General features: G+C 43.9%; 9 protein-coding genes across 9 annotated transcripts; 4 read left to right on the forward strand and 5 right to left on the reverse strand.

Moving 5' to 3' along the window:
* Positions 1 to 55: 55 nt before the first annotated feature.
* Positions 56 to 330, reverse strand: L203_106006 (uncharacterized protein; the record flags this gene model as incomplete). Its single annotated transcript, XM_066215366.1, has 2 exons — positions 56 to 252; positions 300 to 330. The coding sequence occupies 2 exons, from the start codon at positions 328 to 330 to the stop codon at positions 56 to 58; spliced, it is 228 nt and encodes a 75-aa protein (XP_066071463.1).
* A 272-nt stretch (positions 331 to 602) lies between these two features.
* On the reverse strand, positions 603 to 1,295 carry L203_106007 (uncharacterized protein; the record flags this gene model as incomplete). Its single annotated transcript, XM_066215367.1, has 1 exon — positions 603 to 1,295. One exon carries the CDS (start codon positions 1,293 to 1,295, stop codon positions 603 to 605), a length of 693 nt encoding a protein of 230 aa, XP_066071464.1.
* Positions 1,296 to 1,739: 444 nt separating this feature from the next.
* L203_106008 (uncharacterized protein) lies at positions 1,740 to 5,985 on the reverse strand (the record flags this gene model as incomplete). Its single annotated transcript, XM_066215368.1, has 6 exons — positions 1,740 to 2,109; positions 2,172 to 2,515; positions 2,566 to 3,278; positions 3,327 to 4,641; positions 4,691 to 4,836; positions 5,016 to 5,985. 6 exons carry the CDS (start codon positions 5,983 to 5,985, stop codon positions 1,740 to 1,742), a joined length of 3,858 nt encoding a protein of 1,285 aa, XP_066071465.1.
* Positions 5,986 to 8,155: 2,170 nt separating this feature from the next.
* Positions 8,156 to 9,721, reverse strand: L203_106009 (ribosome biogenesis protein YTM1; the record flags this gene model as incomplete). The annotated part of the gene is made up of 3 exons (XM_066215369.1): positions 8,156 to 8,469; positions 8,518 to 9,290; positions 9,339 to 9,721. The coding sequence occupies 3 exons, from the start codon at positions 9,719 to 9,721 to the stop codon at positions 8,156 to 8,158; spliced, it is 1,470 nt and encodes a 489-aa protein (XP_066071466.1).
* A 165-nt stretch (positions 9,722 to 9,886) lies between these two features.
* L203_106010 (uncharacterized protein) lies at positions 9,887 to 11,125 on the forward strand (the record flags this gene model as incomplete). Its single annotated transcript, XM_066215370.1, has 6 exons — positions 9,887 to 10,022; positions 10,107 to 10,213; positions 10,263 to 10,406; positions 10,456 to 10,774; positions 10,832 to 10,900; positions 10,965 to 11,125. The coding sequence occupies 6 exons, from the start codon at positions 9,887 to 9,889 to the stop codon at positions 11,123 to 11,125; spliced, it is 936 nt and encodes a 311-aa protein (XP_066071467.1).
* Positions 11,126 to 12,278: 1,153 nt separating this feature from the next.
* Positions 12,279 to 13,432, forward strand: L203_106011 (uncharacterized protein; the record flags this gene model as incomplete). Its single annotated transcript, XM_066215371.1, has 8 exons — positions 12,279 to 12,365; positions 12,443 to 12,491; positions 12,543 to 12,613; positions 12,676 to 12,808; positions 12,862 to 12,984; positions 13,036 to 13,119; positions 13,171 to 13,221; positions 13,284 to 13,432. 8 exons carry the CDS (start codon positions 12,279 to 12,281, stop codon positions 13,430 to 13,432), a joined length of 747 nt encoding a protein of 248 aa, XP_066071468.1.
* Positions 13,433 to 14,753: 1,321 nt separating this feature from the next.
* On the forward strand, positions 14,754 to 20,384 carry L203_106012 (uncharacterized protein; the record flags this gene model as incomplete). The annotated part of the gene is made up of 15 exons (XM_066215372.1): positions 14,754 to 14,817; positions 14,902 to 15,074; positions 15,135 to 15,304; positions 15,353 to 15,602; positions 15,654 to 15,701; positions 15,751 to 15,840; positions 15,890 to 15,940; positions 15,995 to 16,087; positions 16,142 to 16,235; positions 16,290 to 16,580; positions 16,633 to 16,902; positions 17,412 to 17,563; positions 17,623 to 17,692; positions 17,757 to 18,890; positions 18,940 to 20,384. 15 exons carry the CDS (start codon positions 14,754 to 14,756, stop codon positions 20,382 to 20,384), a joined length of 4,395 nt encoding a protein of 1,464 aa, XP_066071469.1.
* A 659-nt stretch (positions 20,385 to 21,043) lies between these two features.
* Positions 21,044 to 23,301, reverse strand: L203_106013 (uncharacterized protein; the record flags this gene model as incomplete). The annotated part of the gene is made up of 3 exons (XM_066215373.1): positions 21,044 to 22,822; positions 22,867 to 23,040; positions 23,083 to 23,301. 3 exons carry the CDS (start codon positions 23,299 to 23,301, stop codon positions 21,044 to 21,046), a joined length of 2,172 nt encoding a protein of 723 aa, XP_066071470.1.
* Positions 23,302 to 25,087: 1,786 nt separating this feature from the next.
* On the forward strand, positions 25,088 to 26,676 carry L203_106014 (uncharacterized protein; the record flags this gene model as incomplete). Its single annotated transcript, XM_066215374.1, has 4 exons — positions 25,088 to 25,343; positions 25,389 to 25,935; positions 25,980 to 26,170; positions 26,219 to 26,676. The coding sequence occupies 4 exons, from the start codon at positions 25,088 to 25,090 to the stop codon at positions 26,674 to 26,676; spliced, it is 1,452 nt and encodes a 483-aa protein (XP_066071471.1).
* Positions 26,677 to 26,748: the final 72 nt, after the last annotated feature.

Raw genomic sequence — 26,748 nt, forward strand, 5'->3', positions numbered from 1 at the left:
CTTCAACACCAAAACCTACATAATCTCGATAGGTGTACTGCTCGCATAGTTTGTCTCAGTCCTTTTCGAATCTTTTGATCCTTCTTTCCACGATTTCTTTAATCGGACATGCTGTACTCTGTGCAGGTTTACTGTTGTCTCTTTCTGCATTCCTGTACATGTTGAGACAGCATCGATAAAGAGCTTCGACCTGAGCCTGGCATTTGAACTCATCATAATTGTTGCGCTGAATGCAAGATTGAATTTCGCATGCTATGGTTAAATGAGCAAGTGATGATACATGAGAAATAGGGCCTCGCCTTCAGCTTGACAGTCTTTGGATGTTTCCATACTCTTTTTCAGGTAATCCACCTTTTTTAAATAAATTCTGAGTTGTAAGTAATGATATAATCTTGAAAATCTAATGAAAATGATCTTTTGGTTAGCAAATATCATGATGTCATCATGTTTTGTGACTAAGTGCCTTGGCGGACATAGCCGCCTTGGTGGAGGTGGGTAATAACAATCTTCAAAGATGGACTTTTAATCAAGAAAAACAAATGAATAACATTTTGTTTTATCTAATAATTTTATTACATTACTCTTACCTTTTGTCTACCTGTCTATTTCCTTGCCTTTCTATCTTTCTCCCTCTTGGCTTGTCGGTCTCTCCCGCGTCCCCTCTCTGTCCTCCTCTTATCCCTGCCTCGTTCTCCTTCTGCTCTCTGCCTGCGATCATTCCCTTCTGCCTTTTTCAGATTATCCCTCGTCAACGCTGTTCCCTGCTTACCGGAAGCAGATTTAATGTCTTTTCTAGAAGTCGGAGGTGCAATGGACCGGGCTGGTAATTTCCCCCGTACTGTCGAATGGTCGCTTAGCCTTGCAGCAGGTATCGTGGTGGGCGGAGGCGGTATGGGCTCATAGAGTTTTTTCCCGCCAACGGCGCCTATGCCTGCTATCCCGCTCAATCTCTTTCCCAACCTTGGCCGCTCTAATCTCTCTGTACATGAATTTTGATCTGACTTGGTCACCGGATTTGGTAAAGAGGTCAAACTTTTATTAGGATGTGGGACACCTCGGATTTCCATATGGCCAATCTCTTTCCATCCTCCAAGAACAGCTGCGCGGGCTTCACGGTCCTCTTTGCGGGCTCTGCGAGTAGCATAGATGGCAAATAGCAAGGCGGCTGCAAAAACTAAAGCGATCAAGATGGCAATACCTAAGAGTATTTCACAAATGAATGGGATGAATGTTTGGTTACAGAGAAAATTGAGAAGCTTACATATGAAGATGAGCTGTTTAGTGCTGAGCCCCATAGCTGACACTTGAGCAGTGATTGCGATACGGTGCAGTAGACACAGATAATCTACAATATCCGAAATGATGGGGTTGAGGTGCTCAAAGAGGAATGGCTCATGAGTGAGGATGGCAGAGATGCTGGTAGCAATTCTGAGTCGAATTGTAGACTGAGCGTTTATACTAACGCATGAAATCTATACGATTGACAAGAGACTGCTTCTCTCCTTGGCTCAATTCCTTTCATTGTCACCCCTTGTCCTTTTTAAAGGAAAGATACAGTAATCGACGTAGAAAGCAAGTCAAGTCGAATAATCAACGAAACTCACTGTTAAAGATAAGAAACATGCATACAAAAAGAATTGCATAAGTGTGACAATGGTTGAAAGGCAGATACAAAGTATAAAAAGGGCAGACAACCGGTAATTTCAATATTTCCTTACTAAATATAACCCTCTAGTGCTTTAATTCATTTCCGTGCCGTGACGAGATTGTCCTTTGTCCTTATATAGATAGAATATATGGATATCACCACTTCCACCACCATAGTATGTCTTCAACGTGTTCAACGTCAGATTGGGATCGATGGGAACTTCTTTAGGATCATCGCACAAGAAAAGTTCAAAATCTTCTTTTTGCAAGATCTGAGGAAGGTTGACCATTGGCTTGTCTCCTAGTGAAGATCCGGATCGGGGCTGCGTAGATTGCGAAGGTCGACGAGTGTGGACAAGAAATGACGAACGGGATTTCTCAGTGATTTGGTTAATTTGGTCAGCAACGAACTGATATATTCGTTTAGCACGTAGAGATCTTGAAGCATTAAGTCTTCCATTTCTGTTATTCAAAACTTTAGTCAGACTTCATCTAGTTTCCGTCACCGAAAAATTTCAACTTACCCTCCAGGCAACTCCGGCATATTACTTCCAGGATATGGCCGCAATACAAAGCTGATTTTGACAGGCTCCTTGATCCGGATTTGGTTGGCAAAGAGACACTCCAAAAGCCATTTTGGCGAATTCATTTCTATCGCATGTATGTCTCGCCCGGTATCGGACACCCGGGAGCGATAGGTCGTAACCCATGCTCCAGCATCACGCGAGTCTTCAGATATGAGTAAGACGGTATCAGGTGGGTAGAAAATAAGAGGCGCTTCCCAGGGTGGCGGAGGATGGAAGGAATAAGAGCGCACCATGTCAAGGATTTTGAATTGCTCCGCCTCTCGTTGAGTATCTTGGGAAGACTGTGAACAGTTACTTCTATCACTGTTTTGAAGGTGAACATTACACTCACATGAGTTTCGACAATTGGCACTTTTTCTTGCGCCAATTGCATAAGACTATCGGATTGCTTCTTTTTTCCAAAGTTTTTTAACTTGCCCATCAAACCAACAGGTGTTGATGGCGTAACTTTACCGTTGCCATTGGCTCCATCTATTCTCTCAAGGTTCATTGATGGAGACCCCTCATTTTTACGTCTGAGCGAGAAATAATCTTTGTCTCGAGATGTACTTGCATTTCCATTGGGATTAGAGGGTGCCTCATTAGATGGCGTAAGGGTATTTGTCGTAGCTATAGTGGTGGATGTATCCAGCGAAGCAACATTTATCTTTCTTGGTGTGCTCACAGGCACTTGAAACGCCTGCACTATTCCTTTTTCTTCTGGCGCGCTCTTAGAAAGTACATCAATAGGGATTTCTGATAGAACGACAGGTCTGGCAGACGGATTTAGAAGGCCTGGGATGTTGATAGCGCCCGACCGAGCAGTTGAAGAGAAAGACTCAGTCATCGCCCTTTTACGATGTCCAGGAGAATTTGGCAGACGGTTGATGGGTATAGACATACCAGGTGGTTGAACTCGTAACTGAGTATGTGTCATTGAAGATGGAACAGCTGTCGAGATGCTGGACAAAGATGGGGTAGGAGGAGCGCGAGAAGTTACTTCCTCTTCTTCAGCTAGGATCAAACCCCTAAAGAGATTGGCAAGGACCCATTTTCCGAGATTTACTTTTTTGTGTATCAGAAGGAAATTTCGACTTTTTAATTTTAACTCACTTCTAGTATCCTCTTTGATTCCTTCTATTTTCAGTTCAAGTTCGTCCGCATAGATTTCCGCATCCCAAACTCTGCTTTCCTCTAAGTGAATCACAAGGCTGCCAATTCTCGTATCTAAACTACACCAAGGCAACACCGAAGTTTCTCCTTCTATCCTCCCTTTGACAAGATCCAAAACATCTTCGGAATGTTTGCGAACATTGTCGCGAATAACAAGTGGGGAAAAGGTGTCAAGATGAAGAGTGGACAGAACTTCAGAGGAATCAAAAGTGCCTACACATTGACCTGAAATAATGTTCCACAACAAGATACCACCTTCAGTGTCCAGTGTAAGAGCGTGTTGTCTATCGTTAAGTATGGAGCTTCTGATAAGTCCGCTCCGGCCTTGAATTGACCCTTTTTCATCTGGCTCTGAGTGAAGAGGTCGAGCTTCAGATGTATCTTCCCTTTGTAGGTACAGGAATTGTTGAGCTGAAGCGCTGTCAACACTTGCATTTCTTTTAGGGGATACTTCGCCGTTTCTTGATCCACGAGGGATAGAAACGATTGGCGCAGAGGTAGGACCGAAAGCGTAAGGTCCTTCAACAAGGGATAGTGGCACGAGTGACGCGTATGGAACACCATTAAGATGTGTAGATTCGTCGTCTCCACTAAGAGCTTGTGACACAATCGAAGTATTTGAAAGTGTTGAACGGCGATTGAGTCTGCCTCTGATGGAAGTAGACATTGCCGAGGTCACGAGGCTGTCAGATTCAGAATGGGGCGGTTCAACAAAGGCTACTGTTTTGGAGTCTCTAGTTTCTGTTCGGAAAAGTGAATTGGCTTCACTGCCAAAAAACACACGCTTGACTGGGCCAGGAAACGCGGCTGCAGTCGTATTTTGCATTAGGGATTCTTTCTCTGTGGAAGAACGAAACCGAACGTCATCAAGAGGTTCATCCAAGCGAGTGAATTTTCTTCCGACGTCTCTCCATCTGTGAATATCCGCATCTCCGTTAGATGTCCAAACATACTCATCGTCCATAGCTACAATAGCCCTGATGCCCTCATCCCCTGTCTTCGTCTCTTCCAAAGTAGAATGCCTGTAGCCCTCTTTTGCAAGAACTACACATTCTCCATCAGACATATCTCCACAACCCTCATGGTCCACTGCACAGAGGCAGCCATCTCGGGATCCAGAGTAAAACCTCTCTAGATTGGGATGACTGGAGAAAAGAGACCATACAGAGGAAGTATGATGAGTGAACGTATGAAGACATCGGCGAGCAGAAATAGACCATAATTTGATTGTCGTATCAGAGGATGCCGTCAGCATCTAGACGCATTATTAGTTATAGTAACAAGTATTCACAGAATGTACAAACATATTTGCCGTCTTCGCTAAAAAGAATACTCCTTACTCTATCTTCATGTCCAATCAGCTGCGCAAGACTCGTGGCGCCAACTCGAGGATCCCACAATTTGACAGTTCGTTCAGAAGTGCCAGCTGCCAAAACGTTGCCTGCGTAGTCTTTGAATACAGTCAGCTTTCAATAGCTATTCCAATGATCGAACCCCAAACATTGACCTCTGAATGGTAAAAATCATTCACAGAAAGAGCCAAAAATCCACAAACAGCAACCAAAAGTAAAGATGATTAGGAAGACAGGTCACTCCTCTCTGTCTATATTGATAGAAGTGACCACTTACCAACACCAAGTGCATAAACACTTCCACGATCAATATCTCCCTTGTCAGGTTCCAAATTGATGGTCAGAATTGGATCATTGCCCACACCCTCTGAAACATCCCAGAGGCATATTTTCCTATCCAGCGATCCCGACCAGAGGTTCCCGGTTTCCTTTGCCCACGCAAGAGCCTTGACATAATCGACATGAGTTCCAATCAGGCTTGGAGAGGGTGGATGTGGGTCATTGGATGTAGAATGCGGTGTCCAAGCACGTATTGTGCGATCTGAGGATGCTGTAATGACTGTACGATTATAGTTGCAAAGTAGAAGGGCATTCACCCAGTCCGTGTGGGTTTGGATAGATTGCCTAAACATAGTCTTGGATGTTCCTTCCTGAGCCAATTCTACTCTGTCGATTTCGTATCTGTCCTCAAAAGGTACTTCCATGCTCTTTTCCATATCCACCCATCCTTCTTCTGTGCCATTGTCTGCGACGCTCCCTTTGCTATTCCCGCTTGTCTTGTCGTCATCTTCATCACCAAAGAAAAAGTCGGAACTGTCACCTATACGCTCCCATTTCACCGACTTGTGCTGTGACCCTTGATCTGGCATGGAATATCGCGGACCGCTTCGGTGGGTATGTGGTATGTTCAAATCCCATGATGCGACGAGGCCATCCCTTCCACCGGTGTACAGGATTCCTCTGGGGCTGTTCTCGCCTTCAAGAATTGTCGTTGTATCCAAAGCTAGAGCGTTCACACCCAAGCAATGTTTTGGGTCATGTTGTTTGTTCCTGTCTGGAGTATTGAACGGATTGCGAGAGCCCAAGTTGGCTGTTGGAGGCCCAATACCTAGTTTTGGAATGAGAAACGGCCGAGGATGTCCCCGTTTTGAGCAACCTAATTCGGGAAGGGCAAGCAATGGTGGCGGTTCATAAGGCGATGGATTTGGAAGGATATAAGATATCCTGCGAGAAACAGGATGAATCATTGTGTTGTAAAACGAGTAAAAATAACAAAGACAAGAAGATAATAAAAAAGTATAACATGGAAAAAGAAAATGACATCGCAACGGCAAAAGCGGTCCGGTCAATATTAGCCCGGCTATCAAGTTAGGCGTGCAGAAATGAACTCCATATTGAAAGCGCGCCTAATATTGCACTTGCAATGAATATCATTTCTTGCCAGTATTAAGATATTTCAGCTTTTAAATAATTTGGGGAAAAAGATACTTGTAAAGTGTAGCTTCTGAATCGCAAACCTACTCTCAAGATCATTCAATAAGCAAGAAAGAAGCTGAAAGACAAGACAGAAAGCATCCAGGAGTGATTTGTTGATGTGATCCTGGCCAATTCGACTAGAAGAAAGAAGAGCACGGCAAAGAGTAGTATAAACTCTACGTTCCCTGCTGGTTAGATGAAGACAGGTTGCTACTCATCCCTTGATTGTGAACAATGTACTGACCATCCAATTCCTATTTGCTCCATCTACACCGTACATGTGGGTGTGTACCAGGTTATCGCAAGACCTAGCAAATCAATCACATCCGTGTCTCTGTGGTTTCAAGGTGGGATTTCAAGTACGGGCAAACCTCGACTTCAAAGATTTCAACCTTACTCTTGTTAAGATCAACCTCTGACGGGGGGTTGAGAGTCTTTAACATCACAAAGTCTTTCACTGGAGGGTCAGTCATGCAAAGTGTCTGACATACAGATGGGACGAATTTATCAAACTTTTTTTCTTCTTTTATCTAATCAAGCATTGTGCTAAGGAAACTATCACAAGATGTGAATGGGTTGTGCTTCCACAAGTGGCTGAGAAAAGTCAGATGCAGAGATGAAATAAGGCATTTCCTTCGCTACTCAGACATGATCTTGCAACATTGTTAGCCAACATGATTTTCGAATCTGGGCGGATTTCGAACAATATGAACCAAACCGCGATCCCTTCTCATCCTTGAACGTCGCTTTCAGAATGGTGAAGAGGGAAGGTGAGGAGTGCTGTATTTTGAGGAAATGGTGTATTTGATTGACAGACGTAGAAGCCAAGAAGATATAAGAAAAGATTCATTGTTCATAGCTCTCCAGAGAATGGATCTAAATAACTGTCTTCGTCTATTCTAGTTATACATTTCTCAGCGAAGCTACACCCAGTCTCAAGGCCTTCAATTCAAAGACCCAAGACCCAACCCAAATCCTGGCAGGGTCTTACTCAACCACAGGGACGCAGTGGGTGATGGTAAGTTGGTAGAGATTGTAGCGCCTGTATGAGAGTATTGGGAATGGATCAGAATTGCAGAATGCATTGGAGAGAGTTGTGCTGCGAAGGATAGTTTAATCGTATTTTTCGAGTCTGCAGCAGAATGAGATGAGGCTTGAGTCTGGAAATGGTAATGGCTTGGTATGTAGATGTTGGTTGTCTAGCTGCAAAGCTCGCTCATGAGTCTCTACTATAAACCAACACTCGCGTCCTACGTTGCTATGTATGCTAAATGTGCTCGCCTAGAGCTTTTTCTTTAGTCTCTGGTATAACACTTGACCCGTCTTTTCCTCATCTCTGACAGTATAGGTAGACTTGAAAGAATGTACTGCCAAACGTTGAGCGTTCCCGTTGACAGCCATCAGATTTCATAAATGCCTTTTGGGATCAGCATTTCCAAGTTAGAAGGGCACATGGCGCAATGGAATGTCTAGTTGGTTCGTTGCCATAGTGAAATGGCGTTTGAAATTTTTGAAGAGACCCGTGATACTGTAAATGATTTGTCAGTCTATTTGTGCGGGGAACGAGTATAGAATTGATTTATGAGATGCAGTTGAAGGTTTTTATTTACTAAAATGTCAATACAGAAACAAGAGATAAACGCATTATGCAATGTTGAATGATTGACTTGATCAAAAACCAGAACGCTGGAATCTTGATTGCTCTAGACCAGATTGCAGAGCAGCTTTTACAGCTTGTCTGGTCCGACAATGGCTGGAGATGTGACAGCGTGATAAAAATTTTGATTTCCGTTGGATGCTGCAACCTGATCCGTATGCATTTGTCTCCATTCCGAACGTATGCAAGGAAACACTACACTCAGCTCAAAATGTAGATCCGACGAGACTATTGGGAACGGACGGCACGGCTGATCGTGACTTGCAATACCTCAGCTGTCGCTTCTACTCTCCTCTGGCTCTCCAAATACCAACTTCGCCATCCTCGCCGCCTGCGACTAGTACCTGTCCATCCCAGTCTACGCTCAACAATCGCTCTCCAAGTACCTTTCCGTTCTTGGTAGCTTTTCGGTCAGGGTTGGCAGTCTTGCTTTGGGCTCTGGATACCGTGAACAAGGAAGATTTGGGCGAACGAATGTCCCATATCTGAACGATGCCCGAGTATGTGGCAGAGGCCAGGGTGAAAGGAGATGTCGAATGACATGTAACAGAGGGAACAGGAGAAGTGGTCGGAAGGGTAAGAGAGATGAGTGAAGTGGCTAGAGAATCATCAGTCAAAGACGGGCACCAAAACTATAGCGACTTGCCTTGTCTAGTATCCCAAAGACAAATGGTTCTGTCCATATTGCCGGTCGCAAGCGTTCCGTTTGTCCTCCATTGATCTATGCACAAGGCAGACTTGTCAAAAGGACCTTGTCTCACTGTATCCGTCGCGCCAGTCTCCAGTCTCCATCCCATAACGCTGCCATCCCATCCGGCACTCCAAACTTTTTCTTGGTCTATTTTATCCCACACTAACCCACCCACTCGTCCTTGATGTCCACGCATGACAGCGTCAGGCATCCGTCGCCATCCACCTTCCCCAGTAGCGTCACCGTCCGTTAAACCCTCTATAGGAGTTTTCCCCTGATCTTTTTCAAGCTTTCTACGTTTTTTGGTACCTTGACCTGGAAGATAAGATACAGGATCAGCAGGAACTTGATGTTCAGTAGGCTCTTCATCGGGGAGCACATATAGATTAATGCCGTTGTCCCAAGAGCCAGAAACAATCTCTTTACCGCTTGCGCTTGCAATGATTGATGACACCGGGCCAGTATGGCCGTGAAGAGTGTATATCTCTCGAGCAGGTGCAGCTAAATCTGGAGAGAGAGATGGTATCGAAAAGACATGAATCTGACGGTCGACGCCGCCCGCAGCAACGAGGATATCAGACTCTTGAGACAATGGCGACACCCATGTACACGAAGTTGCTCCAAGAGATGTGGGAAGTGACAGGGTGCAGAGTGGAGCAGATGCGCGTGATGTTGAAGAAAGCGAGAGCACTTGAAGATGTGACAAGTATGAAGACAGCAGGATGTATCTTTACAAAGATGTCAGTAATCCAAAATTTTGCAGTATACAAGCTTACCCTTTTCTTCCGAGACTCAGTTCAGAGACCCAGTCTTCTACCTCAACCCTTCCGGCCTCCTCTGGCGGCATAACGCTCCTGACATATTCAATATCAATCTGGCTTTCCTCATTGCCGCCCCTGTTTTTTCTGACCCAAGCTTCTAAACTACCTTTTAAGACTTCTCCATCTACCAAAAAATCAAAGGGTACAGGCTTGGCTCCATTCTCAGCCGTGTTTCCAAGAACTTTGTTGATAAGTTCAGAAAGCTGAAATCGACGCCATGATGAAGGAATGAAGTAGGTCGACTGAGGAATAGCGTCACTTGCAGACCTGGTGAAGAGGTTGATAGGAAACTGGCTCGCTGGTATTGGAGCAGATGCCGCCGACTTGTCCAAAGACATTTTGTTTTTGTTCAAGATTCAAAACAAATCATGCAAAGTTTTAAAGAAATTTCAAGGAAGCGGACATGTCCGCCAGCATGTACAATTCATGCCACCGTGGGAAAATTACTAGCACCATATAACTGTTTTCGTTTTGAATATTGAATTATCTTTACGAAAATAATTATGAAGGGAGTGAAAAGACAACCGCCAGCATGGGCCATACCAAACGCAAGCGGATCTCCGGCACCAAGTACTCCGACTATCAAGCAAGAGTACAAAGACGAGCCAGATGCTGAGCCAGATGCAAAGAGACAAAAGAGTAGGTGACCAGTCCTCTTTGTAGGATGTGAATAGATAACTGGGCGGGATATGTTAAAGAAATGCTTATGTTGCTTGCAACCAGTGAACACACCACTGCCACAGCCAACTCCTAGGCTTAACTTTACTGCGTCGCATGGTATGTTTAGAGAGAGCAGAACTGCGGCCTATGCTCTTCTCAACTACTTGAAAGTATGTCGTCTTTGGCATAGATGGTTTATAAACTCACAACGTGATTTAGAAATCGGCGACAATGGGCTGGGAGGATGCCTTTTTCCGGGTTCAAGACACCAACCCAGGTAGCGATCCAACTGAAGCTTTAGAAATACTAAAAGGTCTGGAAAGAGTCGAATTCAACAAGATCAACAGGGTATTTACATATATCGTAAGACTATGCTACATTGGTAATAGGGTATTTTTAATCGCACTCCCAGCCTGAGCTCACCCTCATTACGACAAACGAAATACGGAGCCATATCCGCATACATTCTACGCCCACTTCTGGCATCCCTGTTAAAACACTTCGTGAAGCAATGCCTAATGGTATCGACTCTCTCAAAGATCTCGAAGGTAGAGGTGACATCTTAATCATGCGTGGTCTGACTGGCCCATGGAAGGACATTCCCTTGCCAAGATTAGGCAGGAAGAATGTCAATGGTATGGAAATCACGGATGGAGGAAACGTTCGATGGAAGATGGTCTTTTGGGATCATTTACGGGAGGCAGGAAAAGCTGGAAAACGAGTGGACGATGGCAGTTATCATATTAAGTTCTTTTTTGTTATATAAGGTTGACCCGCTTTTCTTATAGAGTTCATCTTTGCTTGGGCAGATGTACCTATGGCAGAGACTGATGATGTGACAAAACTCTTGGCTGACCGTGAGTACTTCTTGTAAGCTTGTTGATTGGATGATATCTCACTACGATGCTCTTCCGTATGTAGAGGAATTGAGCGCCAGCTCTGCCATTCCAGCACCAGCCAAGCCTGTTGTTACCGGGCCAGCAAAGAAGAAAAAGAAGACAAGGCGAGCTTTGAAAATCACGAATACGCATATGAAGGAGCAGGGCATAGATTTTTCAAAAGATTACGAAAAGCCATCGTGAATTCAAAAGCATCTGCCAAGCCAGCAACACAACCGCCGCATGTTGTATTACCCAATGCAGTTAAACATTCAACTATGAGAAAAAGCATGATTCTATTACATCCCGTCCCAACGCCGTGATACACAGTTTATTTCTGTTCATTTAGACTGTGATATGAGCAACGAGCTTGTTACATACATTCTTGGATTGTTTCTTGATGATCTGCTGAGAACAATCGAATGGCTGTATTTTGCAAAAGCCTAATCTGGATATTACTGGTGCTATGTCATTCATAACAGCGCGACAGGGATGAGAGTCGTTGAAAGAGTCGTGCTGTTTGGCAAGTTAATTAATTCAGCTATCGCAAATAGAGCAACGAGTTCATAAAGCCGAGTTAAGAACGATGCAAATAGCGCCTGGTTTCTCAGTGATACATTGTACGTATCGTTATTCTTCGCCTAGTAGTTGCTTTTGTCTGACAGTATCGTGAAGTGGCATAGTTCAAGAAAGGTACCTCAGTCATTGACAAGAAAAAACTTACTCGGAAAGCCTTCGCCGACTTATTCACTGACAATTGCGTCTCGTAAGATGAGAAAATAGAGATCATTACTAACTGTGTGATTCTAAACGCTGGAACATGACATTTCCAGGTTGATTCTTTCACCAGTACCAACAGTCTCCAGAGAGCAGCGGCTGGACATGCAACACATTGCCTCTCTTCTCTCGACCGCCAACATTGTCTGACAGCGCTGAGCAGGCAAATTAAGGTGTTGCATGAGGAGAAGTCGTTTTCCAAATTCAGTATATTGTATGACGACGACCTTTTCCTCTAAAAGGCTTCAGCCCTGCAATCCATTTCCCATCTTTTCCTCTCGTTGCTTTCCCAACCTCTATACCCTAGGCGGTATTTCCCACATGACATGGGATCTTTAGCCAGCTCTCAGCTGTTGCTCCCGTCTTGAACGTTTGTGAATGTGAATGTATTACCTTTGAAAAAGATAAAAATGAAGAAGAAAAAGACGTGGTAAGAAACTACTTACTACCCTTTTCGCACGGACCTCTTATGATTGTTGAAAGATAGATTTCTCACTCTATGACAGTAGTATAGATATTATAATTTCAAGACTTGAATTTTCGTTTTGTTTCTATCTCAATTCACTTTTTTTTTAAAAAGATGTACTTCTCCAGCATTCTCGTCATCCTTGCTGTCTCGTCTACAGCCATTGCTGGGCCTCTCGTGGCAAAAAGAGATACTTTGGAGGTTAGTCATAGTCGCATGGGACCAAGTTTTTGGGCTATGCCAGTGGTTGATATATGAGCGCTGACTTGTATACCAAGATTATTAACAACTGTTCAGTCCAGGGCACAATGGCTCTGACTTTCGATGGTAAGGGTCTTGATTGCGTTACAGAGAAGTTAGATGTTGAACGACAACAAGATGGGCCATACATATATGAGCAGCAAGTATCCGATGTTCTTGAAGGGAGTAAAGGCACTTTCTTTTTCAATGTAAGTTTCAAGTGATGTTTGACCAAACATACCTGCTGTCAAGGAAAACTGATTGAGGACAGGGCAACAACTATGTTTGTATCTATGATCGAGTTGATGAGATCAGGAGTCTGTTCGCTGCTGGACATACTATTGGTTCTCACACTTGGGACCATCCTGATCTCACCAAGCTAAGCGAATCTGATATCCATTCTGGTAAGACTCATCCGTTTTATGTTTATTCTAAACATGATCTTACCCAAATTCAGAGCTTTCCAAGCTTGAAGAAGCTTTCATTAGAATTCTTGGTCTCAAGCCTCTGTACTTTCGCCCACCTTATGGAAGTATCAATGATAATGTTTTGAATGTTCTCCGCGCACGTGGATACAAGAGTAAGTCGTTCAACAGAGCCATTGAACATCGTGCTAATGACAAAAACAAAGAGGTCATTTTGTGGTCCGATGACACTGGAGATTCCTTGGGCCAACCTCCTAGCTATTCTGAGGAGCTTCTGGAGACGGTTGCTGGTAGGATATGATTGTTTTAGCTGAAACAATTAAAGCTAAACGAATATACAGGAGATTATCCCAATCCTCACCTTGTGCTTGCTCACTCAACCATTAGTACAAGTAAGTATTTATTCTTCCTCGCTTTCCTTCCAAGAGTATACTAGATATCAACATCCTTCTAGCTCCTAGTGAAGTCATTCTTCAATCCGCTCCCAAACTCAAGGGGGCTGGATACCAGCTTATGACCGTGAATGATTGTATTGGCGACAGCGACTACCCTTATGAGATTGTTGGCCAACCGGGCATTAAAGACCAAACTTGGACGTGCTGAGCATAGCACAAAAGTTCTATTGGAAAGTTGTTTCAATTCTGGAGATAAAGTTTATAGTAACACAGATGCTAATCATGAAGAATAATATATCTCCGTAGGACAATAGCAAATGCTAGCATGGATAATATTTTATATCACTGATTTATCGCCCTTCAGCTTTCTTTCTGCTTACTTTTACTGGGCACAATCGTTACATGCAATGTGAATCAGATGTATAACAAAAACACTCATGAAGATAGGATGCATTCGGAGTGCCTGGTTTTTCTCATCCGGCCATTTGTAAATTTTCATCTCTATTCCTGCGTACTCCCAACTACAATTCAGAGCTGCTCTAGTAATTGTAGCCCTTGAAAGCATGCTTCGTCTGTTTTCATTGGCATCTAGAACAACTTGATTACAGCGTTTGTTCCTCACTGCCATTACCTTTATTTACTTGAATCAGAATATCATATGTAGAGATTCTTTCGCATCTAGAAACACTAATGAGACTGAAGCAAAACTTGGTACTTCCATCATAGACGTAATCTCACGAGCTAATTCAATATAGGTAGCTGATCTCAAGGATTTGTTGGCGTAAGAAGGTTCTGATATTTATCTTGCTTCAGTTCTCAGCAAGGGGAGACATAGATAGCCATAATATTTCTTCTTACAATTGCTTCGTTAGCAAACAGAAAAGCATTGGAGTAGACGAGAAATAGTCAGGTAGGCTTGGAAACGTTCTTTTCCGATTCTAGCTACATGATTCTTTCTCTCAATCATCAGAGACATTGTAATTGACATCTCACGTTTTCAACTCTTTAAGCTTGTACCATAGTTAGTGATTCATATGTCTCTGTTTGCTTGTGTTGCGTATCTTCAAACGAGCGACATCCCGTTGTAAACTAATAGACTCATCAATTGGTAACTGTACTCGCGATGTGAATGCTTGTTGTAGTCATGAAGGTCATGGCAGTTGTATCATAAGGACATTTTTTGATAGAATTCCTTGCGCGCCTAGGAGAAGGCATTTACTATGCAAGATGCTGTGTTTGAATTATTGTTACAACGTAAATTTAAGGGAAAAAGAAATGTAAAGATAGAAAAATCAAAAAGCTGAAAGATAATAGTTAGAAATATTAGGCACAGAGCTTAAATGGGGGGCTATCGTAAATTTATAAATTGTTTTGAACTTGACTTTTGACAAAATAAAAAACAAAAATTAAAAAATTAAAGACAAAATTCGTCAACATCTTTCTTTCTAGAAGCAAAAATCTCAATTATTAGAAAGATTGGGAGCAGTCCAAGGATCAACAACGGTTGAGATACACTACCAGCACCTGGAATGTCTGGTAGGCCAATCTTGGTCGGGACACAATACCTTGTCGAACGAGATGGTCATCCAGCACGTAAGTGATTTGAATTGATTTAGATTATGAGGAAGATTTCAGATTACAACTGGTATAATTTTTGTTGATGTGTTTCCTGAATAGGTCCTGTAACAGTCTTGAATGTTCGTGCTACCGGTGAGAATAGCCAAGAAGTATATATTTCTTTTGTCGGCCAGGATAAGAGGCTAGACACTTGGATGTCAGCAAAAGACTTGCTCAAGCAACAAAATGAGCTTCAAGAAGAAGAGCAATGGTATGGTGAAAGGAATAAATCAGTATGACCATCTTCATCCTGCTTGAACATCGATCTTGCAGGAAAATGCTGATAAAAGCAGAACGATGCTCCTGCTGAAGTGCCAGAGAAGAGACAAGTTAGAAAAGAGGGTCCAGGACGTTCAGCGCCTTCTCCATCATTAGCGTCCAGTCCCGAACGAGAACATGCGGAATTGACAAAGATGAGAAATTTTGAAGAAGTGCGGTTCGGCGAGTATCTTATTAATACTTGGTGCGTTATCATTAAATTTTGAAAACTAAGATTTATCAAACTCCAAAGGTATTTTTCTCCATACCCTCTGTTTCAACAAGAACAGACAGCCCGTCATGTAGATGATTCGCAGAAATCTCGTAAACGAAAGTTTTCTGACATCGTCAGCAATCCACGAAGCTCCATACCAGGATCTGTTAAAGATGGACAAGTACATTCAAATAAATTACATCTGCCAAAGACAATGGGCAATCCATTTCTCGCTGGAGGAGAGAAACATGCAGCAGATTTGGGGTTGAAGCGACTATGGGTTTGTGACGTGAGTATTTGATTGAGGAGAGGGTGGTAATTTGGTTAAAGAATAGCGTAGCTTTGCTTCAAATACATGAGAACGAGAACAGCATGGGACCGGCATATTGTGCGCAACAGTCATGAAGGGATTTCTGGACGAATCTGACAATTTTAAGAGCTCATGCATTCAACTACAACCGCCTGGTAGGAGAGTATATCAAAGGGGTAGTTATACAATATGGGAGGTAGATGGAGCATCCGCCACTGTAAGCTCGTCGCTCAATGTCATATATTTTTTGTATGACTTTGTTCTAGCTGTATTGCCAGAACTTATCATTATTCGGAAAATTATTTATTGATCACAAGGTATGTATAATCTCTCAATTTCTTTCTATACACAGTTTGTATCTGTTGTCATAGTCAGTCTTTTTCCATGTCGATAACTTCCTATTCTACATAATATGTGACGCAGCGACAAGCCAACGTGACCAAGCGATGGCATTTTTCTCAAAAGTGAGTCACAAATGATTATCGCATCAGAGTATATTAGACTCACTGTTTCAATAGGAAAAGATATCCTATGATGATTATAATCTAGCATGTATCGTTGCCTTTCCTCCATTTCAAAATCGCGGTTTCGGTAAACTTTTAATCGAATTTAGTGCGTAATTCACAAATTGTATCCCTCATTTCCATTGATTATGACATGAGCTAGGCTATTACCTCACCAAACATCCATCAACTCGTCCCAAAAATTTGTCGCCAGGTACACCTGAAAGGCCATTGTCGGATCTCGGACTGAAAAGTTATACTGCTTATTGGGTTGCTGTTATCGTGCGCTTTCTGAGAAGTCTCGTTAGAGATACGGAACCTGTTAAAACGAAAAAATCTCTTCGCAAGAGCGGAGGCAAGACAAATGTATCTGTCAAGCCATCCAATAGAAGGACATTGAGAGCGAGAAACCCAGACTTGGACAAGGGAAAGAAGATGACAGTCAACGATGTCGGTAAGTTGTCAGCTCGAGAGTCGTTGACAATGGAAACTCATACCCTCTTGAGAGTTTGTAAGGATAATAATCCCAGAATATCCCGGACAATATAATGTTACCCTCACCCTCGCAGAAGTTGCCAAAGCTTGTCATCTCCGTATAGATGATACTGCCTTTTCCTTGTCTGAATTAGGCTTTCTTACATATCGACGTGGTTTAATAAGACCGATATCGAATTCTGCAACATTTGAACATCAAGACGTTGCTCATCAGAAACCAAATGGCCAGCAAATGGAAGACGAGGATCTGGGAGAATGGAAAGACGTAGAAGTTGTTATCAGTAAGGAAATGATTGATGAAGCATGTAGCAAGTGGAAAATCAAAGAACATGGCGTATTAGATGAAAGCTGCGTCCTGTTATAATTGCATGTATCCTACGGTGTTTATGTATATCTCTTTTTGTTCATCCACCTTTTTGAATTGTTTCATGCATTTTCCTCATTGCGAAAAGTGAACCGTCTATGACGTCATGTTTAGCTTTCCAAGCATTCTTATATAACAGTACTTTTTTTTTCCAAATCCTTAAATTTCTAACGAAGTTGTAATTGAATTATAATCCATTCTAAACTTCAATTATATATTCACATGTTTAATTTACTTTTCCATCTTTTATCTTTTATCTTTTAATTTAAACAGTTTTTTAAAACAAAAACCTTCCATTACAGCATTACAGAATAACGTGATAGAACATGGTCCAACGCTCAACAGCCATATCAAGCAAAGAAAGCTGGTAAAAGCTTGCCAAACGCCATTCAGCTCTGGTTGGATCAGACATGCCAAATATATCAGAGGATGTCCTTCCCGACCGACACATCATTGTCTTTATAGTAATTTTGGCCCTTGCAATTGTTGCGACAGCTTTCACTGGCTTAAGACTTTTGTCAAAAGGATGGATTGTACGGAGATATACTTTGGATGATTGGTTTACCGTTGCCTCATGGGTAAGTCGGATAAGGATAAAAGTATTGTGAACCAAATGCTGATAGCAATTGAATAAAAGATCTTTTCCCTGGGAGTTGCCATTTCAGTCATGGTTGGCGCACAGAGAGGTCTGGGAAAGATTGATGCGGGTTAGTTTAAGTGTCATCCCATATTTTGATAATTGCAATTCAACGCTGAATCACTTGTGTGCAGTCGCTGCTGTCGGCCAAACCGTATCTCAAAAGAGAGCAATCTATTCTTTTACCGTCTTTTACAATCTTGCCATTATGATGACCAAGACTGCCATTCTTCTACTTTACATTCGTATGGCTTCGGCCTACGTCTTTCTTCGGAGGGCCTCTATCGCTATAATGACTGTTGTTAATCTGGCAGGTACTATGTTGGTGCTGCTCAACATATTCCGTTGTCGACCAATTCGAGCCGCCTTTAGCAGCGAACAAGGTACTTGCATCAATCTGATCTCCATGTTTTTGTCAGCTTCGCCAATCAACATTTTGACCGATCTCGCTATACTGTTGCTTCCGCTTCCTATTCTGACAAGACTAAGGATAGAATTCCGGGAAAAAGTGGTGCTTGTGACGACTTTTGCTGTTGGGGGGTTTGTGACGATCGTTGATGTCGTCCGGGTCGTTTATTTGCAGAATGCTTTAAAATCTGAATACAATGGGGATAATCCTGGTGACCCCAACGCTGTAAGCGATGGAAATTATCAAATTTACGGCTATCATATCAGCTATGCCCTTATGTGGTCATCTATTGAAGTCTCTGTAGGCTTGATGTGTTGTTGCGTATTGGTGCTCAAACCACTGGTTCTGCGTTTATTGCCAGCTATTCTCAAAGATCCTAACAAAATTTCCAAACCTTCGGTACGGCCGTCCGTGAATGGCCCAGATGATGGCCGGCGGCAACAAACATCGTTTGTGCATCCTCTATTATCTGAAGGGCAATTTTCAGCAGCAACGGAGGAAACGTCAATCTCAAATGCTTTCAGAACTCCTGGAATTACCGAAACACAACTGCAACATGATCCAGAACAGATGGCTGAGGGTGAAATGTTTGATTTGTTCTCCATGCTTGTTAGTGATCCGCCAGCGGCTAACGGCCCTACTCGAAACTTTGTGGGTCACAACCGTACCGTCGAGCAATTACCAGCAAAGGGTCATATGATAAGGAGATTTCCGATTTTTTTTGGCAAACGAAAATCCATGTCTACTTCCAACACGCTTCAAGAACCCACACAGGTCTTTTTTGACTTTGTGCATCTCGGAGGGAAGAAGTCGTTGACTGAATTGAGTGGAAGAGAGTCTCGGTGTCCTGTGATGTTTGGTCAGTTTTTCAATCATACTAGAATCCCAATCAACTGATTCTTTTGTAGGAAGCACACTCTTCTTCCTCTGGGGTTTTGGATACGGCCTTATAAACTCTTTAAATGATCGAGTCCATCTCATCCATAATTTTTCGCAGGCAATGACACTTGCACTCAATTGTTCTTATTGGATAGGCTATCTTGTTGGCCCACCATCCATCGCATACTGGATATTGACTCGTCGAGGTTTCAAAGTAACTTTCATTACAGGACTAGCCATATACTCGGCAGGGGCGATGGCATTCTGGCCTTCAGCCATTCTAGCCAGTTATACTGGCTTTTTTATTAGTAATTTCATAATTGCTGTCGGGCTGTCAACATTGGAGACAGCTGCAAACCCCTTCATTGCGATAGCTGGTCCAAGCGAGATGGCAGAAGCACGCCTCTTATTCTCTCAAGCTATTCAGGCCATTGGAGGCTTGATTTCTCCAATCATCGCATCCAAACTTCTCTTCAAAGACATTTCCGAAAAACGCCTTTTCAATGTTCAGTGGTGTTATTTGGCCGTTGCGATTTCTGTGCAGTTTTTGGCAGTCATTTTCTTCTACGTGCCATTGAGCGAAGCAAGCGACCATGATTTGGAAACCCTGTCTAGAAAGACGATGGAGGCGGCAGATATCACAAATCACCGCAAATGGAGAATATCAATAAGAGAAGGATTATTGGTTTTCGCAACTGTGATGATGTGGTTTTACATAGGTGCACAAGAAACCATCTTCTATTACTGGCCACAACTATCTGCACTGATCAAGCCTTCTTTTAATAGTCTGTGGGCTCAAGTGATAAGTCACGGTACTTTTTGTCTAGGCAGGATTTTGGCCTCCATCCTGTGTTTTATTGGTATACCGCCTCGTTTCGTCCTACTCGGACACGTACTCGGCACATTTATAGTTATCATCATCGTTATTATTGCCCCACCGGGCAATCTTGCGTACGCCAGTCTGATTTTGACAGGATTTTTCGAATCTGGTACTTTTCCTCTACTGTTTGCAATGGGAATCCGAAATCAAGGACGGCATACCAAACGTGCATCTGCATTTCTCGTCATGGCAACTAATTCGGGGGCAGTCTGGCCTGCAGTGGCATACGCTATCAATCTTCGCCATCACGGTCAATCACGGCGACTTTTGCTTCCTTCTGCCATCCTCAACCTACTTATTATTGCATATCCAGCTCTTCTCAGTACCAGAAGATTTAGAAGATGGGTCGATCCAAAATGGGGAAAGAAAGCGCGTGATTTGAGCTCAGAAAAGAGGGAGGAATCGGCGTCTGGCAATAACACATCCAGATTGGAAGAAGGAAGGGAGGATTCGTCAATGAGAGAAGAATTCTTGGGCGCTCCTTTAACTATGGGACTTGGATTGGATCTGTTTGATCAACCAATCAATCCTTCTCCTGGACAACCAAGAACGGAAAAGAAGGTAAAAAACGGGGAAGAGTTTAAAGGCGGATGAAAGTAAAAAGGTTGTTGATTTGTATAGTTAGCCATTTGTTGTACTAATGTATTTTTATCTAATTATTCGAAAGACGTTCATCACAAAGGTCAGTTTTGTTGTAACGTCTTCATAAAATATAATCCTCAGTTCCAATGTTTTCTTTTCAAAACTTATCTCACTTGCTCATCATTTTCCTTAGTATGTGAGTATTTGCCAAAATTTGCCCATTCCTGTCGTGTTTCTTCATCCGCAACCTACTCAGCATTATCTGTCAAAGAACCAATGACTTTAGAATTCAAAAAACGGGACTGTCAATTTCAGAATTCTTTCCTAGTATAGTTGTTAATCCTTCGCTTCTTCGAAACACAACCAATGGTGAGTTCCATTACGTTTCTCAGGAGAATGATTTGGGTGTATATTTGAAATAAGAAGACGTTTTTCTGGATATTGAGAAAGACTCAAATGGGCAAACTATAGGCAATGCTTGAGTATGCATTGGACAATTAACTCAATCGCTGACATTTCAATACAAACACAAGGAAAAACAACGTATGTGTTATATCCAATGGAACCCATCTATCAATGTTTGTGTTTTCCAGTTCCAGATCACGACAAACATCTCTATGCTTAATTCTTATAATTCGATAGATTCTTAAAAACAATTCCACAAGATAAGTTCATGCTTTCCCATCCAACTCCATTCCTACGCCATTGAAATGTACTGGACTGCTGCCTCTACTCAGACTCGGCAGCCTCACGTTCTCGTTCCCCATTCCTAAAGGTGCAAGCTTGCAAGGCGGGCTATAACTTTTCGCAATTTGCCTCTCTTTTGGCATAATTGGCGTCATCCCAAAAGCAGCACGCACGTCGTGAATGATGTGACTTGAATTGGCAGACCCGATCGAATGCGTTGGAGAAGAGGCACGCGAAGCAGAAGGGCTCTGATGCGCAGAGGTCGGTTGAGAAGATAGTGAGTAGCTCACACTTGGCACAGAAGATGCAAAGCCGTTAGACGAATTAGGAGGCGGAAGTACTCTATCATTGGGTGGAGGAGGTATAGATGGCGCATTCAGAATATCCTGTACCAACTTGGCATTGCTGGTGCTGTTTAGGGTGTAAGGGAGTTTGGGAGGTGACATGCGTGTTTTTAAAGGGGGGAAATGGGGAGAGCTGGGCATGGAGTAGTGATGTGTATAAGGATGAGAACGGTGCTTTGCGTCTCGTGCAGAATGAGATGTATGGCCATGCTTGCCCGAATTGGCGCTATGACCTTCAACGGGTGACACAGGTCGAGAAGGGTTGCGGGAAAGAGAGTGAATAGGACTAGTCGCGCGGGAAGAAGGTGCAGTAATTGCCTTACCATGCCACAATGACATCTGATTGATCCCTCTCAGAACAGGACTTGTTGCGGGTGTGAAGTCAAATGGCCCATGTGATGTTATCTCGTTCATTGGCTCATCAACATCACTATCCTCACTAGAAATAGGACTGGGGGCAGAGGAAACATATGCCGAGGCGATGCTACCATAACGAGAGTAAGGATCAATTGTATATGGTCGCAGACGGTTATTGGGAATGGGAATAGCAGGAGAGGCGGAGTGCGAGTGAGATCGAGAATGGGAAGACGAATGGGGCGCGGAATGGGATATTTGATTTGAGCCAAGGCGAGCTCTTTGGAGGGCTTGTAAGTGTTGGTGCTGCAAGAGAGCTAATTCTTGCGGGAAATGTAACTGGTGTAGACCATATTGGCTGCCGGATGAACCACCTGCAATTTTCGTCAAGTCTTCGGAAGAGTTGTGTGTTGATCTATCTTTTGGTGTATTTGAGCTGCTTGAATGGTGACTATCAGGTCCCATGCCACCACGTCCAGCGCCACCAAATCCACTAGGACCCGAAGATCCTCCTATAGCATGCGCCATTGTCAGGCAATTAGGACAAGCTGCAGTCTGTTTGGCCAACTTTAGACGCCTACGGTAGCTCTTATGGCACTCCTCATGGCAACAAGTTGGAGGAACCATGTAAGTTGGATCCGCCAACGAGCCTGCAGGGACAGCAGGTAATGAGCCCGAAGCTGGCTGGGCGGCAGACACTGGATACACAAGCTGACCGCCGCCCGGACCAGGAATGCCACCCATTTCCATTCTCTCTCTCTCGTTTGAAAATCCAAATGACCCATTTGGTGTCCTTACAGGACTGCCGGTGTTGCTCTTCCGAGCGCCCGCTATTTGCCGATGTCGCAATTCCCACTCAGCACGTCGGAAAGCTTCATGGCGCTCGAGCTCTATGAGTTGATCGGATGCAGCAGCAGCGAGGGCAGAGATATCGCTGATTCCCCCGCTAGAACCTGCCATCTGCAGAGAATGAAGACTGTAGGGGTAGCTGTTGCGGTCAACATCCATGTTGTACGAGGGACCAAGGTGCGAGACGTTGTGTGAACGATCTTCTTGATCAATGTGCTGCTTGTACGTCAACTCCGCTCGTCTACTTTTCAATCACTAACCTCCTCATCTTGAAACTTGGATTTTCCCTTGTTTGTTTGACCATTCTCTGATGTTGCCGACAAGTGAATCCTTGCATGCCTCGTCAATTCGTCTGAGCGCGAGAACCGTTTATCGCAACCGGGATGGGTACACGCATGAGGTTTTTCACCAGTATGCGTCCGAATATGCCGTGTCTAATCTCTATCAGTCATCCTCCTATCGTCTATCCTACTTACCTGATGCTCCAACCTGTAAAAAGCTCTGTCACACAACGGACATTTATACGGTCTGGGAATCTTGCTCTTGTCCATGTTGAGGGCAGCCTCCGTCAAAGCCTTGACAGTCGGATCATTGGGATCCAACCTACCAGTGGTTGGATCAGGCACCGGTGCCGGCAAGTTGTTGAGAGGATTCTCGCCTGGGCTATTTTCGGATGAAACCATGGCAGGCGGCATCTACACTGGAAAGATGGAGAAACCGAATGAGACGTATCACGCGTTTAACGGCAAAAGACAATGGGTGCAAATGGGGCCCAGCAGCCGAGTTAAAGGAGGGTAGAAACGGTGACGGAATGTGGCGTGGTGAGAAAACCCTTTCTGTCTGGTCGATACGACAATGCAAGATGGCGTGCTAAAGCGATAACAGCAAAAGTCAGCGAGCACACAACAAATGGCAGCGAGAAAGTGAATGGTAATAAAGTAGTTGGACGCGACGCGAAGCAACTGTCAACAGGCCAACTGGGAAACTATCCAAATGGATGGCAAGGTCATAGATCCACTCGCTTGTGGATATACAGATGAAGAATGAGAATAAAAAAAATGCGAAAGCAAATGAGAATAAAACTGCGTACGATTGCGAGACGCCGGTTATCTCTCCCCTTTACGCCTTCCTGTCCTTGCCACATTCAACTCGCCATGAGATATAGCCATGGCTCAAGCATTGTCCAACGTAGCTCTCACAACACCCATCATGTAGCTACTCAACGAGCGAGTATGCATGGCATTGCCATATACGCCAGCTCACCACTCCCAGAGATCTTCAAAGCGTTTCTAAACCCACCCAAACGGCGATAGGCGGCTCATTCTGGCGCACCTACGTAGCCCAATCCTCGCCATACCCCGGCATCACAAACCGCTCTTTCGTTTTGCCATACAAAAACCAACCCGGGGTATACCGCAGGGCCCCGGATATATCATCGGCAAGGCAAAACACGTACCGGTATTTCCCAGCCAAAATCCACTGGCTCAATTTCTTTTCTCCTAATGCTTTACGACGTTTATAAAAACAAAAGAAGAAATGCAAAAGAGAAATGATGAATATCAAAAATCAGCGGCAAAGACATTTTCTATTGACGGCAGCGGCGATCTCCGCCTGACGCGACTCTCGCTGTGATTGGTTGATGACCAAGATCTGTATTTCCCGGGATATTTCCGAAAGGTGTCTAGGTCCAGGCCAGGAAGATTTTGGCGGTCATGGGGGGCTTTCCCATGAGGCGTGAAGAAAACTTGCGTGGTAAAAAAGCATCGTTAGAGATTGTTTGGGGCTGTTTTGTCGGTACTTGTTGGTGTGTCCGGACAAAATTGTGTGCAGGTGGACAACGAATGATTACGTAGTCTGGGGTGGTGAAAGGCGCGGGGCACTTGTGATAAATAGGCGCAGATTTTTCAAATAGGCATACTAAACAGTTGCATGCCTAACTTCAAGAATCTGGATGTCATATTACATTTAGACATTTCTATACAATATACACTCAACTATTTTTATATAAATGAGACGAGACGACAGCCCTATTGCACCTTGGTCTTCCAGTCTTCATCCTTGAGAGTTTTGCGGTAGGTTGGCGAGTTGCAGAGTGACGAGAGAAGAGCTGGCTGATCATGCAGGACTTATGCTCACTTCAGTTGTTCCGACAAAATCTGCATGATTATCGACGCTTCATTATCAATACAACTTTCAAACCGATGCGCCTCTGGAAGACCGAATGTTGGCGAACCTCGCCAATCACTCAACTGATAAGCGAGGACGATAAAAGATAGACGAATGTTAACCGCGCCATCTCGAACAAGTCTTATCTTTGCGCGAGCAATGGCAGAAAAACAAGATTACAACACGTTGCGAGCATCTAGACAGGATATATCATTGCTTGACAAGAGGAGATAGCCGTTATCAAGGATGCCGAGATGGGAGTTTTCGGGTAAATGGACAGCGGATAGATGGGCTTAGCCGCGCGTATGTTGATAAATGTCACCTGCTTCGCTTCGTATGTTGACCATCACGGAGCTGCTTATAAATAGAACGTCAAAGAAAGATTTCCCCTTGATAGAAGACAAGATGACATTGCAGTTTGTCGAGCCTGATGACCTTCGTGCTGCGTTTTGCACAGCGCTCTCCAACATGTATCGAAGAGAAGTCCCGCTCTATGGTGACTTGGTATCGTTGGTGGACGATATCAATACAAAAGTGACGGCTTGTTCTCCTGGCATTTGGGAAGTCAGTCGTGAGTCTGCATAATGGAGATTGACAAAAGTTGACAAGGGTGTAGAACGGCTGCGAGTTGAGCGGCATGGTGCAATACGTCTAGGAAAACCCTCCGAACTTACAATGATTGCTAGGCTTTTCAAGCTGCTCGGCATGTTTCCGGTTGGCTATTATGACCTGTCAACGTCTGGTGTCCCTGTACATGCGACCGCTTTCCGTCCTGTTGACTCCAAGTCTCTCGACAAACATCCTTTCCGAGTGTTTACTTCTCTCTTGCGACCAGAATTGATCCTTGACGATGAATTGAGGGATACAGTACAAGAGATTCTAGACGGACGAGATATCTTTCATCCAAAAGTCAAGGCGGTTATTGCCAAAGCCGAGTCGGAGGGTGGCGTGAGACAGGAAGATGCCGAGGACCTCGTACGGAATGCACTCGAGACATTTATGTGGCACGAGAGAGCACTCGTTTCTCAAGATGTGTACGAAAAGATGAAGAAGATGCACCCTCTTCTTGCAGATATCGCTGGATTCAAGGGGCCACATATTAACCATCTCACACCGAGGGTTCTAGACATTGATATGGTACAAAGAATGATGAGCGAGCGAGGGTAGGTTTGTCGGTGACAGGCCTGCCATGCTGATATTTTCATAGCATCCCACCGAAACGCGTCATTGAAGGCCCGCCCAAACGAATCTGTCCTATTCTTCTCCGCCAAACATCATTTCAAGCCTTGACCGAGCCTATACTCTTTGCTGGAGCATCTCCTGGCGCTGTCAGCCATGGATCTCACCGGGCTCGATTTGGAGAAATTGAGTCCAGAGGATGCGCCTTGACGTCAAAAGGTATTGTAGGATTTCTACTAACGGTTGGGCAAGCTGACGTTGGACCAGGCCACGATCTCTACCAGCAACTCATGTCTAGCGCCGGCAGACTTACACCTACCGACGACAATGATAAATGGCAGCTCCGTCTCTCTTCTATCTTTTCTACCTTTCCCGATTCTTGGACAGCTCTTAGAGAACAAGGCCTTGCCTACTTTATCTATAAAGTCAACCCTCTTCCTTTCTCTCCCCCAGAACCAGCAACGCTGGAGGAGCTAATCCAAGCTGGCGTTGTCACTTTTACTCCTATGGTATATGAAGACTTTTTGCCAGCTAGTGCCGCAGGAATATTCCAGTCCAATTTGGGCGAACACGAGCAGCAGACGGCAGAAGGCAAAGGAGCGGCAAAGGAGCAACTCGAGGGGTATCTAGGAAAAGAAGTGTTCAATTACTTTAAGCTTTACGAAGACATGGAGAAGGCCAGTTTGGAGGAGGTCAAGAGACTTACAGGATGCAGGCTGGAATAAGTTTGTGTCTTGTGATACACACTATACAATATAACTAGTAAACAAATGTACAACCATCAGGTTCGGATGTAA

Source organism: Cryptococcus depauperatus, chromosome 8 (genome assembly GCF_001720195.1).
Source record: "Cryptococcus depauperatus CBS 7841 chromosome 8, complete sequence".
Classification (NCBI taxonomy): domain Eukaryota; kingdom Fungi; phylum Basidiomycota; class Tremellomycetes; order Tremellales; family Cryptococcaceae; genus Cryptococcus; species Cryptococcus depauperatus.